The sequence below is a fragment of the Marmota monax genome, unplaced genomic scaffold (assembly GCF_021218885.2).
Source record: "Marmota monax isolate L192 unplaced genomic scaffold, Marmota_monax_Labrador192_F-V1.1 WCK01_AAM20220418_F8-fsc00135, whole genome shotgun sequence".
In the NCBI taxonomy this organism is placed as follows: domain Eukaryota; kingdom Metazoa; phylum Chordata; class Mammalia; order Rodentia; family Sciuridae; genus Marmota; species Marmota monax.
This window is the reverse complement of record NW_026694339.1, coordinates 4,919,996-4,938,212: the sequence shown is the minus strand read 5'-3', so window position 1 is coordinate 4,938,212 and position 18,217 is coordinate 4,919,996. Positions and strand designations below refer to the sequence as shown.

Below are 18,217 nucleotides of genomic sequence, written 5' to 3'. Positions count from 1 at the left end.
AATCAATGCTCACTTAAATATAATGAATCCTCAAAACCTCCCTGAGTTTCAAAAGGATAATAGAGAATTTAATGTAGTACCAGAATAAAGCTTGGCAAAAATTTATATCAATCAGTGTGTAAAATGCTAAAAATGGAATTATTTGTGAGGAAATCTCTGTTGCTAGAGATACTACTTCAGAAAAACAAATGACACATATCTATACTAGGCTGAATGCCTTAATGTCTTTTAAAAGTACCCCAGGTAATAGAGAGTAGTCTCCCCTTGACTATCTTCAATTTCCATTGTCCACAGTTTCAGTTATCTGTGGTCACCCATGGTCCAAAAATGTTACAAGGAAAACTCCAGAAGTAAAATTCTTAAGTTTTACACACTATTCTGGGTTGTGTGGTGAAATCTCATGGCACCCTGCTCCATCTCACCCAGAATGTAAAGCATCCCTCTTATCCATGCCACTACTATCATGGTATCACAGTGACTGTGTTAAGTAACCCTAATTTTAATTGATGACAGCCCCAAAGCATGAAAGTAGTGATGCTGGCAATTTTGAAAAGTAAAAGTCATATGGCTAAGAAAAGCCATAACGTCCTTCCTTTAAGTGAAAAGCTGAAAGTTCCTGACTTCATAAGAAAAGAAGGAAAATCATACACTGAGGATGATACAGTCTGTGATAAGAATGAATCTTCTATCCTTGAAATTGTAAAGAAGAGAAAAGAAATGCATGGTAACGTGGCTGGTCATACCACAGTCTGCAAAAGTGAAGACCACTGTGTATACAAGTGCTTAGGAAGGAAGAAGTGTTGAAGTCATGTAAATACGTACAGGAGGAAACAGTATTACACAAGTTTTAGAACTTCAAGCATCCACTGCGGGGTCTCGGACTGCTGTATCTCAGGGAGGGCTTCAATTGTTTCTGGTGGTCAAACCTTAAATGACTGGAACTGTTCTATTACCTACATCTCTTCACTAAGTGTTCTGACATTTCTAAGGTGAACAAAATGAGTTGATTCCCCTAAAAACTGATGATTTAAGGTAATAATGTCCTATACATATGGAAATTAAAATGTGGAACCCAGCTACATAAAACATCTCCCTCAAAAACACCTTCAATTAAGTCTAATAAATCTGATATTCTGCTTTCTAATGGTATAGCTGTGCTCCAACAACAGATTGGCTTACAAGTATTTTTATTGTATTCAATTACCTTAGCATGCCATTGTTATTCCAGACTCCTTCTAACAGCAATGGAGTCATTAATATTGTTTGAGGAAATGAAAAGGATAGAATTTTGAAGATGGATGACAGGAGCCTTACAACTAAAGCTCTAGAGCTAGGCACAGTGGCACATGCCAGTAATCCCAGGGGCTCTGGAGGCTGAGGAAAGAGGATGGCAAGTTCAAGCCAGCCTCAGCAACTTAGCAAGGCCCTAAGCAATGTAGCAAGACCCTGTCTCAAAATAAAAAACAAAAAGGGGGGAGGATATAGCTCAGTAGTTAAGGGTTTCTGGCTTCAATCCCAGGGGCCAAAAACAAACAAAACAACAGAACAATAAAGCTCTAAAATTATGCTGTCAAAAAAGTTAAAAAACAATATTCAATAAGCCTTATAAATTGTCTATAAATTCCTGGGCATATAACTACTTGAAACAAAGCCCTGGTAGAATTAAATACTTTTAATTCCTCCTGGCAGAATACTTCTCTCCTGACAGAAAATAAACACTTTAAATTCCACAAACTTCCACTGGGAAAATGAAAAAAGCAGAACTTACTATAATGTTGTGGCTTTAAAATAAAAAAAAAAAAAAATACTCTCAAAATTTTGCTCTCATCTCCATTCCTTGCTCTGAGGTTCTAAATGCAATGAGAACTACATTTTAAAACTACACAAACAAAAACATCTTTTTGTCACCCCTGCATAGAAACCTCTCTACCTCATCCAACAAGTCTAATCTTTCTGTTTGCAGAGTAATGTGCAAAGGCATAACACCTAACAATCTAGTCCATGCTATATAACTAGGGTTTCATGGGATTGCCCTACAAAAACACTTAAATACTGAAGTCTGTACTATTCAAAACTAATTTTTAAGACCTTAAACTAAAATTTAAAGAGTCTATTCTTATTTCCAAAGTTGGCATACTTTTTCACCTAAAATAAGAAAATGTTAAATTTTAAAATCGAGACCACCAGAGAACTGTTTAGTACCATTTAGTCAAGAATGGCAACTCCAGACCAATGCTTTACACTACTCCTCTAACAAAGAACTCCCACCAGTCATCACTTAAAAACTGAGGCCTAAGCCACTGTGTCAAAGGTATAAATTATGTTCCAAAGACAGCTCCAGGCACTACTGAGCTTGGAATTGCTTACTGAGCAACCATGTTGTTCCAAACAAACTAAATATTTAAGAGGCTAAAGGGCAGTGGAGGCAATTATTGGAAGGAAATTTCTCACTAGGCCAGAAAGGAATAATTAAGTCTTTGCATGCTAAATCACATCACTGGAGTTAACAATGAAGTAATCAAGTGTAAATGGTGACAAAGCCCATCTATAGGACTCATGAAAGGAAATTAAGGTTGTGGGCAATCTAGACTATTGTTGCTTAAATACCACAAAAATTAGTCCCTAAAACTTCATTCATTCATCCTCTCTTTATACAAATGTGTGTACTTTTTGTGGGAGGCAAGAAATTGGTTAATCTAGCAATTAAGGCAAATATACTGAATCATCAGAAGTAAAACACCACTCAGCTACTAATTCACAGGCAGAGATCCAACATCATTCCTCATACTACTTAGGCTGTACCAAGTGCTCAGTAATGAAATACTTCCATGATAAGAGGTGCATGTGTATTCCATTCAAAAATATGACTAGAACCATTTAAAACTATACATCTAATATATACTTTGGATGTTGAACTTCCTGTACTTCAGAACACAGAATTCACACACACACACACACACACACACACACACATGCATACACATACACTCTTCTAGTTGTGGGAGTGTGTGGATAGGAAGCTGAGGAGAAAGATACAGAAGTTGAGATTGTGGCACCTCACAGTCTTCTCTATTTCAGGGGTAAATTCAAGACTAGAACTTGAACTCAGGACTCTAAACTGACCTGGTAAGTTTGTTATTATTGTTGCTGTCTGAAATAATTTAATAAGACTCACGAGAAGTTGCAAAAACAGCACAGTGAGTTCCTGCCCACCTTTTATTCAGCTTTTCCTAATGGCAACATCTTACATAATCATAATACACTAGCTAAACTAAGAAATTCACTTTGGTATAGTGTATTTACTAAACTTGAAACCCTGACCAGATTTTACTACTTTTTAATGTGCGCTCATTTTGTTAAAATCCCATAGATGGCTTCAGGTACTACCACTATAACAATAAGAAACTGCTCTGTCACCATAAAGTGCTACCCCTTTATAGTCACATAGTCACACCATCTTTGCACCTCTAATCCTAGCCACCACTGATCTGTTCTCCATCACTACAGTTTTGCCATTTCTAGAGTAATATACCTAGAATCACAACAGTATTTCTCCCCTAGTAAATGGAAAACCGGAGCCAGATCAATTATATTCTATCAGTTCTTAATAGAAGTTCAGTGAGAAGGGAGGCAAGATCTGAAAAATATCAACAAAAATTTGGTGTTAAAATTTATGTAATTGAAAGGTTTAGCAAATATCTATAAACATACAAGTGTAATACAGGCCCTTGGGGAACAAGGACTTTTTGTATCCTCCAGGGAAAACCTTCACATCATTAAATAGTGTTTTTCTGTGTCCTCTTTAATGGATGGTCCATAACACACTAGAGTTTTAGGTCTACTATATGAGGTGACCTTTAAGATCCCCTCCAAATCTATATCCTAAGGAGCTAAGAATAGTTTTAAGCAAAGGACAAAACAGACTTAACTTCTCCAGAACTGATTCCTCATCATAAAATAAGCAGTTCCTACATCTAATATATGCAAGATGGATTAAGGTAGCCTACATCAAGGAAGAACAATGAAGGATACTTGTTGTACAACTCACTCAACCAAGTAACACTAGTCTAAGAACACAAAGACAGAACCCCCATCTGCAAAACCCTACTTTTTATCTCTGGTAATTAGACTTTATTCCCCATGGTTTCTCTCTCTCTAAAATGGGAATAATAACAGCATGTGCTTTAGAGAGTAGCTGGGAGGCTTAAATAGAGACCACATGTAAAGCATGTTGCTTGGTGTGTGGCACTGAATAACATTATTAGCAACTAAGTTAATAACAGGATGATGGGGATGATTTGTCTAAAACAGCAAGACAGACCATAAAGCTCTTCATGACTAACACTGCAACATAAGTGAAATGAAACAGCAAAACACTTCCAGGAGAAGACAACTTTTAGAATCACCTAGCAAATGACTGTCCAGGATGGGGCTGGCTATCACCAGCACATTGAAACTATGCCATAGATTCAATCATGAATAGCCCTACTGCTAAAGGAAAAAGCACACAGATCCAAATAGGAACTCATGAAGTCTGTAAAATATTAACGACTTAATAAACATCAGCTCACACTATCAACAAACACAGTGTTCAAGTCAACTGAAGAGTACCAACTAAATTAATACCAAGTTGACTAAATGAAATGCCTCAGGGGGAAAAAAAGGCTCATGGGTGATTCACTTTTATGCTGACTTCCCTATAAAAACATCTTCAACAGGAGAGGCAGGAAATTCCAGTGAGTGAAGGGGCAGCTATATAGAAACCATCATACTGCACACTTGCCTTTTTTAATCTGCACGTTTGGGTTTAAAGAAGAACACTTAGAAATTTGCTCCTAAAGAAACAGAAAAGTGAGTCTACTAATAGGTCTGATCATCAAATACCACATAAATGAATTCCACAAACGGAAGAAAAAGCAAGCCAAAAAGAATATGACTGATACTTCCCTGACACAGAAATAACACTATTTAATGATGTGAAGGCTTTTAAATGAAGAGGAACAAAAAGCAGAACTCAAAGGCGAAAGAGAGAGAGAGAGAGAGAGAGAGAGAGAGAGAGAGAGAGAGAGAGAGAAAGAGAGAGAGAGAGAGAGAGGCAGGGAGTCTGGGAGACTAAGAGATATTTTTCTTGAAAAAAAGCACTATAAATACTAAAAAATAAAAGAAAACTTCATTTTACACCTTGCACAGGCTTTTGGACATTAGTCTATACTAAACCAAGTCATAGTTTCCCACAGAATGTGCATATGTAGATGTGTGTATGCTTATGGGTATGTTTTAATTTTCTGTTCTGATTTTTTTCTTTTCCTACAGTTTCGCATAATGTTGTTTATCTCACGTCTTCTGTTTATTGAGCCAACTGTAGGAATGGACAAACTTAAATATAGAACACCTGAGCTTCCATGACAAACTGCCATCCACTAACTGTGGGATGTTTGAGCAAGTTCCTTAATCTTTTCAAATCTGAATTTGCTCAACTATTAACGGGAACATGCCACAGATCTACAGTGGTTTATTTTGGAAACTCTAGGTAGCACAAGTAACATATGTAATACACCAATGAATCCAGCAATTCCTTAACAAATATCCATGTTTTTAAATCAGCCTTTCTAAACACAATATACTAAAATTTGAAGAAGTATTTAGAGAGTTGCTGGGAGGTGTTTTCACCATAACCAAAATGTCTCACACTGGGACCATTTCTACAGGACTCTTTAGGGGTATAATAATAACTTCTGGGAACCAAAAAGAAATCTAAGAATTCTACTCTTTTAAAAGTACAGACTTTTAGCTGGGAGAGGTGGCTAACACCTGTAATCCCAGCAGCTCGGGAGACTGAGGCAGGAGGATCACAAGTTCAAAGCCAGCTTCAGCAAAAGCAAGTTTCTAAGCAACTCAGTGAGACCCTGTCTCTAAATTTAAAAAATAGAAAATAGGGCTGGGGATGTGGCTCAGTGATGCAGTGCCACTGAGTTCAATCCCTAGCACCCCCCCCCCAAAAAAAAAAAGTACAGATTTTTAAACAAAATAAATTTTTAACAGGTTTGTTAGTACTACATTTTATGCTAACCATATACAAAAGTTGTGAGTAACTGGTGATAACAAATCTCACTACAGTTCTAAGACATGAAATCAAGACCAACATTTTCTTACACACATATAGTTAGCACAAGCCCCAGGATAGAGGCATTTATGCACATGAAATAAAAATCTGTACTTGTACAAAAAAACTCTATGCAACCTCTATAGTAGCTTTCCTGATAACTGCCCCAAACTGGAAAGAAGGCATAAGTTCCTCAACTGGGGATTGGACAAGTTGTAGTACACCCATGCAATGAAATACTCCTTGGCAATTAAATGAATATAGCATACTGACACAGGCCAGCAACACAGTAGAATCTCAAGTGCAGTGTCATGATTAGAAGCCAGACACAAAAGACTGCATTCAGCTTCATCAGTTTATAAGACTTTCTGGTAAAAGCAAAACTACATGAAGTAAGAGACTCAGGGTAGAAACAGTTCAAGAGGTGTGGGCAGCCAAGGGTGGGGAAGGGGGTTAAATACAAAGGGCACAAGGAAATGTGGGGGAGTGATGAAAATATTCTAAATCTTGACAGTGGTGGTGGTCACACAACTGTATACATTTCAAAACTCTCAGAACTGTACATTTAAAAAGATAAGTTTTAACATGGGGGAGGCTTAAGGCATTTTCCCTATGAACATACAGCTGTGAAAGTCAGTTAAAGTAGGGAAGATGTACATTCCAGGATGAAACCATTTATTTTAGGATAAAAAGATGGAGGCACTAAAAACAGGGGTAAAGTCAACAAAATTTATTTGTGAAGAACCCTAAAATAGAAGCTTTTCAAAAATTAAGTCATGTTAGAATCAGCAAATTTAAAAAAAAAAAATCATTATCACCAAGAATTACAAAAGGGTTTTACATTTACAAGAGAAAATGTGAAAGGCAATAATTTCTATGAGCATATTATTACATGGCTTATGTTCATTAATGATATAAGAACCAACAGAAATAGATAAGATGCATACAACAGTTTAATTAGACATTTGGTTATATTTAGGATTAAAAGATTACCTCCTTTAGATGACTCAATCCCTGTCAATGCCAGTTCACATATCTGAGAAACAATGAAACCATAAGTTCAGGCTGGGATAACTTTATGGTTGGAAAGGACCCTGAGATATAGATGCCATATTCCCTCTTTGAATATCGTAAAGTTTGTTTCTTCTTACTAAAGGGTACCCCAGCTAAGTGGTGCCAAGGACAAATTCTTTTTTTTTTTTTAATATCTTTTTAAAATTGTTGATGGGCCTTTATTTATTAATTTATTTATAAGTGGTACTGAGAATCAAACCCAGTGCCTCACACGTGCTAGGCAAGTGCTCTAGCCACAACCCCAGCCCAAGGAAAAATTCTTTTAACACAGAATAAAACCTGAGAAAGATGGGAATTAACTTACACCTCTTTTCCACTTTCTTGGTCATCTCCTGTCATACCTGACATCAAGCCTCCACACTATCGATTGAGATGGTACAAAGCGAATCCTTATTGCTAGCAGAAGGCTGGTACTACACAACAAGAATCTGTCTAAGCAGCAGGGTTTGGCTGACATGAGAATGATCAATTGACTGCTTTCTGTAGACTAACAAAAAGAAGATAAACATAAAGGCAGACAGTCCTCCAGGCTTGTTGTACTTGGAAGCTAGCATCTGCATTCCCAATACATACCACATATCAAATCTAGAACAGCAGCAACCAAATGCCCTGCATACACATATGCATCTAAATGAGTGCACACACTAATACATGTACACACATGTCTGCAAATCCCCTTTGGTGAAATACATGACTCAGAAACCCACCCCTCCCCACGTAAACAGACCACACAGACTTTATTTAAACTGATATTAGAAACTGGCTTATCCAAAACACAGGATTTCCTTTCCACAGAAAGTACCCAGGCTTTGGAAAACACAGTTTGATTCCTAGCAGCAGAGCCTGTGGTTAGTGCACAAATTTGCCAACCTACCATGAAGTATGAAACCTTCTGCTGCCTGCCCTCACAGCCCCAGACTCTGTTTGCAAGGGATAGGAATGAAATATTCCATATGTTTTCTTTGTCAGTGACATGGCTATTGAAAGCAAGGCCACGGTAGTTTCCCTGCTGAGGGACTGGGTCAAGCTATTCATGTGTAACCAGGCAGATGTCAAGATGGTAATGGGAAAAACATCTCAAACTTTTTTTTTTTTTTTTAAAGAAAGAGACCCTGGATAGAAAATGTACAAGTGTACTTGAACCACTAGGCCAGTCTAAATAGGTTACCAGTACTACTGCCACTGTTCCACTGTTTTCTGGTTTTCCAGGACATTTTAAAATCAGGTCTGAGTCAAAACCCAGAAAAGTTTTTAAAGTTTCTGGAAAAAAAAAATAATAATAACTTTGCTTAACAAGAATGGCAGGGGCTGGGACTGTAGTTTAGTTATACAAGGTCCTGGGTTCCATCACCAGCACCAAAAAATAAATAAGAATGTTATGTAAATTTTCAGAACTATAACAAATTTTCAAGAAAGGATTTTAGTTCTAAAATTACTTTCAAGAGAATAAGTTTTTCTTTATCCACAAAACATGAGCATTAGACTCAAATGTAAAATACATATGTGTGTATATCTAATAACTAGTTATATATCACTTTCATAGTACTTATAAGAAAAATCTCTCTCATACTCTGAATATTTCTAGAACAGAAGGATGTGAAGAAATAGCAGCTAAACTGTCAATCCTGAGAAAATTCTTTCTATGCTCAGGTCTATCCATGGAAAGAGACCTGAGGAATTCTAAAGGGTGCTCACTAGCTTGAGAAGAGTGTGCTTGGCTTAATGAAAATCTTCAGTGTCGCAAAGTCCAACTGTAATGAGGAAAGTCACATGCCATTTGCTCTGAGGAGAAACACTGTGTCCCCCTCTCAGGACTGTACCCTGTTACTTGACCAACCATCTGAGGAAAGCAACACCAAGACACAGAGACAAAGGTAAAAACGTCTAATCTCCCCTGGGCTTTCTCTGCCAGATTCTATACATTCCCACCATCAGGCTTTCTTGTTAGAAAGGCAAGGAACACCAACTACAAGAAGGTATCTTCATAAACCCATTAGCACTCCTGTTTCTCCATCGAGATCTTTATGGATTTCTGCATGGATTTTATGGATCTGCCAGTTGAGTGGTCTTTTTCCATTAGTAGCTCACCTGTGAAGTCCAGAATAGGTTTGGAAACTGATATACATTCACAGAACCAAAGAAGTAGAGTTCAGAACTTTAAATCACAACTAACATACATGTAAAGCTGCTTAATCACTCCCCAAAGAAATAACAACAAATAGGGTCCTCACTGTGTGTCAGTAAAAGAAGCCATGATGAAGAGAGCTCCTAGGTGAGACATGGACATAAAGCAAGATCCCTCTTTTTGCAGATGGGAAATCTGATATCCAAAGTGTCTGTCTTTCCCAAGTTCAAGAACACTTCCTAAACTCAGGGGTCTTGATTCCTTGTGCCAGACCCTCAAAACACAAAATATTATTTTTTTTGAAAGTCAGTTAATAAAAATATTCCTATAAAGGAAGACTCGAGCATCAATAGGGACATAAAATGCTGGGATTCAAAATGACTATGGACTTAAAATGACCTTGGAGAACTGAAGGCCAATAAGAAAATTTTTCTTGGTAGGAAACTATTAAGATTAGAGAAAACTAATCAAATAAGATGAAGTAATAGAAATAGCACGGAAAGGATGATAACCAGGATAACATTAAACTGCTAAGTAAATATGTTAGTAAACTCCAAATGTGTAATTTTTAAAAGATGATACTAAAATATTTGAAAGAAATTATATTCATTTAAAGTTACCTTATATACTCAGGTCTAATTACAAGAGAATTCTGTGAAAATTTCAATTTAATGTGAGAAAAGGAGGGCTTGAAGAAGCCTAAGGGGCAATTATGACATTTAGAAAATGCGAGTATTAAGTTAGCACCTAAAACAGAAGACTGAAAAGCACATGGACAGTCTTTGAGAAACTCGAAGGTCCATAGTTGATACTATTTGTTTTCTAGAGGCTAATAAACTTCAGGGCAGAGTTGCTAAGTGTTAAGTTATCCCAGAGATAGGCCTCTCTCATTCTCTGGACAATTCTCTTGCAAAAAAGCAGCTCTCTCAGCCAGTTTGCACACATGGGAAAGATGACAACCAAGAACAGAGTGGCAACTGTGCCATCACCCCTCTCCTGAAAATATCTGGTCTACCAACATGTGATACACATATAGTTTCCTCAAGGGCTCCCAGGCACAAGTATATTCCTTAGCAAAATGGGGGGTTGGGGGGGGGGCAATAAGTTAACCAAGGTCATAGCCCAACTATGGCATTTCAGAAGACACTACCAACTTGGATGCTCACCTTCCTCTCCACACCTCCAACGCCAGAAACCTGAAGTTGGTGAGAATGATAAAATTCATCTCCGTTTCACATGAAAACAGCACTAACCATGTTCTTTATGTGAGTTTCAATGTCACCACTTGTACTAAATTACTCTGTGGTTTACACCAAGAGCTACACCAGGGAACCTCAAAGCCTAAGGGGAGTGGAGAAAAGAGACCTGAAGCAATTCTAGGCACATTCCTTAGCCAAGCCTAGAATAGCTCCAAGGTAAAGGAGTCATCTCCCTGCCAAATTTATGTCACTCTTCTGAGGAAGGAAAATTTCCCCAAATAGAACTTTAAAAATATAAGGGAATGATTTTTCTGGATACTTGGTTCTACATTCTGATTCGAATACAGTACCATTGTGTCATCAGGGTGCAAGGAGACTTTCATTCTCTCAATGGTTGACTTTGTTTTTCAAAGCCCTGTATCAACAACAACAAAAAGTAGCTATATTCTTCTAGTACAAAAACAAAACAATCTTATAAGGGGGCTTTCACAAGCTTTTATTTATATTGATTTATAATACTCAACTAAAAATTAAATATGAAGGATAAAGGGTCACTAAATATATTGTATATATTAAACGTTCCTCCACATATTTTCTCACCAGCAGACAGTCTAGCCCAGGATCTAACCATACACTCAGCTGCCTCCCAAAATATCTATGGTTTTCATTTCCTTACAAAGGATATTCTTATATTGTATGGGACAACATGCTGTCACAAGAGTGTAGTTCAAGGTTTTATTCCTAAGACCTTTTAGTACAGAAAGCTAAAAAATGTATTTAAAAATATTTTTTTAATGTTCATTTCCTGGGCCTAGAACATCAGAAAGTATTTCCCAAATCTTAACCACTTACATCTAAAATAAAAGATGCATAATTCCAAGTCTTGTGGTGGGAGAGGACCTGACTACAGCACTTGACAATTAAAATAAGTCATGGTACAAAAACACATTTTATAGACTAAAAATAATGAACCCAAACATTTGTAGTTTTAATTACCTGGACACAGTACACAATACTTCAGGACACTTTCAAGAATCTTGCTAAAAACAGTCCAACCATATACAAAGTTTAATAGCAAATATTACCCATGAGTCAATATGGAATATAATACTACCAAAAAAGGGGGTATTTGAGTACCAACTTGCTAAAGTTGTTAGAAAGTTGAGAAGTTATTGAGCCTACATAAACTATAAAATCATGATCTGCTTCACGCTGAGACTGATTTCTAAAAATTTATGAACTCACCTAGTTTCCGACAATAGAACTAACACCTGGCATACAGTGTGACCATCAGGTGCCTGAAGGCACAAAAGAAGTGTCAAGAGGGCAGACAAATTAGCCATTGTACAAGAATACTGATTTGCTTAGTGCCCTAGATTTCTTCCCCTCACTGACAGGATTTAAAATTAGAGCATTTTATCATCTTCAATCAAGCTTCATAAAAAATATCACACTTTGAACAGAGTTGGGGGATAAAAGGGAAAAGTTATCTATTCATATAGGAAAACAAGCCTTTAGCATTGCCCAAATTGGGTCACACAGGACAGTTCAAGAGCAAGCTGAACAGAATATTTCGAAACCTGAAACCTTGAGATCTAATTTTAAAAATGAAAAGACAAAGCCATCTTATCAAGAACACTCTAAGTTGGATTTGTTACATTTTGCAGACCTAATGGCACATTTGGCAAGGTTTAGCTTTTAACCCAGGTATACCATCAAATATTGTGATTTTATGAATATCTCAAAAAGTGGGAGAAGTCTTAGAAAGATTTGAATGAACCCTTAAACTATTCTTACAATTTTATTTAATATTTTATACAGAGTCATAGAAATTCAAAACAAAGAGACATTGACCACCATCTAATCCAAGATCCATCATTATTGAAAACAAAAATGAGAATAAAAGAGACCAGAAACCAAAAATCTAAACTTGCAGACTTTCAGTACTTTCCACTATTATAAAGATGACTAAAATAAAAATCTAAGAGACAGACAGATTGACAGAGACAGAGGCCAAGAAAATGCCTAAACTTGCCTGGATCCACCTACTAGTACAGATCTTTGATCTTTCCTGGGAGATTAAGCTGTCAAATGTTGCCTTACAATTCTCATGTGAAGAGCCAAGTACCTGGACATTAAACATGCAATACCATAACTGGCATAAGCATTGAGTTCAAATGGAAACCATAAAATATTATTGGTTACTGCAAACCTTAAGGAGCACAGAATAAGAGAATTACTAATTCAAATCCTAAGTACTTTTCTAGCCACATCTAGCATGTTGCTTTGTGAGAAACTGAGCTTCCCATTCAATGGAAATATTCTAGTTGAACTAAATACCTGGGAAGGGTCTCCTAGGAGAGCGAGAGTTTCCAAGGTTTATACACCTATGCTTCACTGAGCACAACAGAGAAGGCTCAGAAGTACATGAAAATGAAAAATTGGGCTGGAGGTATAGCTCAGTGGTAGAGTGCTTATCTAGCATGTGTGAAGGTTCCATCAGGTTCCATCCCCAGCACTATAAAATACATATATACAATTAATTAAATTAAAAAATCAAACTAAATAGAAAGTTCTTGTTATAAGAGTTGTTATGGGGCTGAGGTTGTGGCTCAGTGGTAGCCTGCCTTGCAAACGTGAGGCACTGGGTTTGATCCTCAGCACCACATAAAAATAAATAAATAAAGGTATTGTGTCCATCTACAACTAAAACATTAATTTTTTTTTTAACAGATGAGGAAACAAAGGCCCCTGAAGATTAAGGCACACCATTGCCTCAAGGTCACTCCTGTGAATTATTGACAGATCTGGACTGAGCTCCCATATTCCCAGCAGACTGCCCTTTCCTCTCGAGCATTTAAAGAGAACCAGTAGTTCACCAGTGTGTAAGATAAAAGATCTATATTGAAAAAGGATCACATATTGTCCTTTTTTTGAACAAAGTTCACTTGTATATAAAACAAACACCTCTCTAAAAAGACACATTGGGCTAAACACTGAAATTACAAATAATTCAGAAATAAAATGACATCAAAACTCTTCTCTCAATAAGGTATATTTAGCCACTGATTTCTGATCTGACCTGCCAGGGAACATATACAGTAGATGTTGGAAAATGTTTAAGAAAAAACTTTAAAATGATACCAGTGAAAGAAAGATATTTGGTGTACTGAAAAAAAAAAATACACCTCAGAGAAGAATTTGGGATGATGCATCCAAATGGAGAAGGAGAAGCAACAGATTCTTTAAAAAAAAACACTTCAAAGCCTTTCAGGTAACCATCAATTCTATACAAAAATCTCAGCAGCCTGCTTATGTACAGGATACACACACTGTGAAGGTTTGAGCGATTATGACTAATTACATGGAAGTAAGGAGGTTGAGTAATTTTTTGTACAGTATCCAAATTACTGAAACAGAGTGATTTTATTTTGCATGTGTTAAGCCATACCCACAGGAAACAAGCAAGGCTTTTCTACCCTAGCAAAGCTCCTTAGCTACCATGCATTCTGCAACAAGTCTCCATGGCAAATTTCCTAACACACACTTGTAAACACAAAGAGCTCCTCCAAGTGCATGTTAAAAAACAGGCTTGTGTGACTTCAACTAGAAGAATATTCTGCTACTCATGGGATCTTTTCATGAAAGGAGCATAACATTATCATCACCTTGCCATCCTTAAATTGTGTAAGAATTACAAAATCATAGAATCCTCTAGAAGCAAGACGCAGCCTTAGAGATAATCTGAGGAATCCAATTGCTTTATTGTTACGATAAGGAAATTGTCATCCTCCACATACAAAAAAAAAGTGGAATGACTTGCCCAAGGCCACACAATTACTCAGTGGTGAAGTAAGGACTATGATCACAGGCTCAGATCTACCACTCTCTTACAAAGCCACAGAAACAGACTTTATAATCTTAAAATTACGTGCCAGGCATAATCTAGGATATGAAAATTTGTGCTCTGGGTCTACAGGTCTCAAACTTTATAGTTGTGACACATACACCAGATGACACATGTACACAATCCCCTCCTTAATATCATTGCAACTTCCTCTCTGTCTCCCCTAATCTTGGAATGTAGCTGATACCACTAACATAGGAATGACCTTGAATCCTTTTGATAAAATAAACGTTGGAATTTTAATATTAATAAAATCACTTCCTTTAACACACCTCAGGGTGAATTTGTGACACGGGATTCAAAATTGCTGCTTGGAAACATAAATAATCACTACAGGTGCAGCAAATGGTGTGAACACAGGAATCCCATCAGCAGTACTGTGGATTATATCTGACTGTCCCCAGACTCTGTTACAGCAGCTTTCAGCAGGAAATAGACAGTTTGACTAAACAAGTTCAAACGAGCCTAGAGAAGTAGGTATCCTCTCTCTGGGGCCTTCTCAAATCTGGGCAAAAGGGTAAATGCTAAGAATGCTGAATTGGACAAACCTGTGGGAATGGTATCTGAATTCCAAGTTCCAACTCTGCTTTTCAGTGTGGCCTTGTATCTTTATTTATTCACTCCAAGATTTTAAGAGCCTCCTGTGTATTATGTTTGTGGACTCAAGATTTGAGTAAAATAAAATCCCTGGTCACTCTGTCCTCTAAAGTGGGATGAATACCTCCCTCTCCACAGGAGGTAAAAATACTATCACTTGGAAGAGCCATTGAGGAATAAGAAAAAAATAAAGAACTTTGATTAATAATTATAGTCTCATCTTTTTAACTTCTATTTTTGAGTTTGTAATTAAGAAATTAAGAATACGTGAATGAATGCTTTGGGACCATGGACCTAATCCCTTGATATGTGTGTGTCACTGTGGCTCACCAAAGCTTCGATGGGGCAGCAGACTAGAAGTAGTTGTAAAGCTACCCCAGATAATCCCAAGTATTTTGTAAAATGAGCAGCATGCATAGCAGACCTGTAGCACCTGACCCTTCTCATGCAAGACTTCTGAGCATTAGCTGGGTTGCTCCTGAGTCAAAAATGCAAACATACTGCCTTTAAAACCTCCTTTAGAGAAGAAAAATAGTAAATACTATATACTTTCTGAGGATGAAATGAGGAGTACTAGGGGGAAATAGGAGGCATCCGAATGTACCTATAGGTCACAAATCACGGAAGGAAATATAACAACACATTTGCTCACCACCACAGCCCAGAAAGGGCTGTCATGATGCTGGTTTAGGCACTCTAATATGGACTGGAGCCAGTTATTTTCTGTTTCCCAAGCCAAGAAAGTAACTTTCCTAAGGCTCAAATTGAAGATACAGCATTTCATTGCCTCCAGTGAGTTGAACAGGAAGATGCCTGATGCTCTCTAGAGAGAAACATACTCTCATAAAAATGTGACGTTTCTTTCTGACTTTAGATACTAATGTAAAACAGGTATTTTTTCTTATAGGGCAAGTTTGCTCATTAAAATTCAAGAAGTCTGCAAAACAAGATCTTCACAACTTGTCTAAATAGTAAATCATGCTTTTCTATACATGGAGAGACTTGGAAGAAGTTTGGAGAAGGCACCTCTCTGCCTCAATTCTCCGAGTTTATCTAAAGGCTTTGGAGATTTTTAAGAACGCCCATTTCTTCTACCCATATCTTCTTTTTCTGCTCAAACGTTGCCACAGCACCTTTGTGAACAAAATGTTCCATGACACAAAGTTAACTTTTTTTTTATGAAAAGTTAAACTTCACCATGCTGCAGGCAAATGATTTCAAATAACCAACAGCTAACACCTGAGTCAAGGAGTGGTGGTGTAATGGGGGACCAAGCCTACTGGACAGAGTAAGGTGAAGTAGAAGAATGAAACAAGTTTCAAGGCATGGGCCCTTGGTGCTCACTAAACCCTATCCTGAGAGGACAAGCAGAACAGTTTGTCACCACCCACCTGCAAATGAAGCAATGCTCTGGCCTGCCTAAAAGGGATTTCTTAATAGGATCTGCTATTCCTTTAAAACTGTCTATTTCTAAGAGGTCCCTTTCAGTAGCTATAAGGTAAAAGGAAATTCCCTTCATCCAAGGGCCACTCAACCCCTTCCTCTCTCAAACAGTTCTTTCACTACTCTTGATTTAATCATTCAACCAGCCACACAACACAAGAAGAACAAGAGCATGCAACAAGCCCAGCACTCAATTACCCTATTCATTCTCTATCAGTGGCATTTGCCAACACCACCTCCAACACCTATTTCGGATTCCTCCTTTTCTAAAAGGAGTGTTTAATGCTCTCGGGGCTCAATTTGAGGAGGGAGGTTTTGGAAGTCAGAACTATTTGAGTGACTTTCCCGTCATGTACCTTGTAGACTGGGCTTACCATATATACTAGAACTTTGTTTCCCTTTTAACATCTGTACCTCTGGCCAACATTCCTTCTTTAAAAGCTTTGTTGGGTCAGAAGAGTATTTTCACCAAGAGATTCCTGTAATTTCTCCTGTCTCTCTTGTTTTCTGCGGCTCCCTTCGTGCTCCAGAACCCTGGCATGTGTGGATGAGTTCAGAGCAAATCTGGGCGGAGGAGCCAGGACTCACTACTCTAAACTGGACGGCAACTTGCCCCGACTGAGGTACAGGTGTTTCTTCTCCTCTCATGCTGGAACCCAGGGGGACTCCAGGACTGCCCCACAGAACAAGTCTTGTTCTGCAGTCAATAGCCAAGTTCTCAGATCCCTTACCCACGCCAACAGCGAAAGTTCCGCCAAGAGAGTAGGGGCCCGCGTGAGAAGGGGAAGTCGCGGCAAAAGGGTGCCAGGCGCAAGCATATCCAGATTCCTCTTTCTTGACCCAAGATACATTTGAGATTTGGTTGGGGGAGGGGATGGTTGTGTCCGAAAACTCTGGTAAAGAGCCTCTTGGAGCTTGGACCCGGACTGGTAAAGTTTGGAAAGCACGCGGCGCAGCTTTCCAAGCACCCCACGCACAGGTGATCTGCGTACCCGCCACACTGGGGGATGGGGGTGGGGTGGGATCGACCACCGGCCCCGCCCCGCAGCACTCCCCGCCAGCCCCCCACCCCGGAACCCCACCACCCGCACTCACAGCGCTTGGGTGAAGGCACTGAGCCCCTCGGGTACAGCCGTCAGCCCCTTCCCAGAGCAGTCCACCCGACGGTCGCCGTCGCAGCTGCAGGGCGCTGCGCAGAGAGGCGGCGCCGCGCCGCTGGGCCCGGCCGAGCCTAGCAGCCCCAGGGCGAGGAAGCAGAGCAGCCCCAGCGGGCCCGGCATTGCTGCGGCCGCCTCCCGCGCCGGCCTCTCCCGCGGAGCTGCTCGCTTGGCGCGCCTCTGCTGCCCTCCGACGCCCCCCGCCGACCCCGGGCAGCCGGCCTGCGGGCTGGGGCGGGGGCTGTCTCCTTTGGAGGTCCGCGTGGGCTCGGCCCCTTCAGCAGTCCGCCGCAGCAGCGCAGGGACTCAGCGCTCTGAAGTTTCGCCTTTCCCGCTGCTCCATGGAAGAGCTGAGGCAGCCCCGCTCCTCCGGCGGCTCAGGCCAGCCGGCCCGGCCCGGCACAGCTGCCGGGGCCGCGCTCTGCCATCGCACCCGCCTCCCAGCCCCCGGCCTCCAGCCGCAGCCGCTCTTCAAGGTTGCGGAGCGCAGCCTTCAGCCATGCCGGCCCCTCGCCCCTGCCCCCGCCCCGGCTCTCGCACAAACACCAAGACTCTCGGTCTCTCCCCGCCGCTGCTCTAGCTCTTCCCGTCCTTTTCCCTTCTAGGGTTGCA

The 18,217-nt window shown here is 39.4% G+C and overlaps 1 protein-coding gene across 1 annotated transcript in view; it reads right to left on the bottom strand.

Annotated features, from left to right (window-relative positions):
• The window catches only part of Lgr4 (leucine rich repeat containing G protein-coupled receptor 4), a 91,269-nt gene extending 73,150 nt beyond the window's left edge, over nucleotides 1–18,119 (bottom strand). Inside the window, 1 exon segment of the mRNA XM_046467544.2 lies at nucleotides 17,544–18,119. Coding sequence (XP_046323500.1) covers nucleotides 17,544–17,728 — 185 coding nt within the window. The 5' untranslated portion in view covers nucleotides 17,729–18,119.
• Between the last annotated feature and the right edge of the window lie 98 nt (nucleotides 18,120–18,217).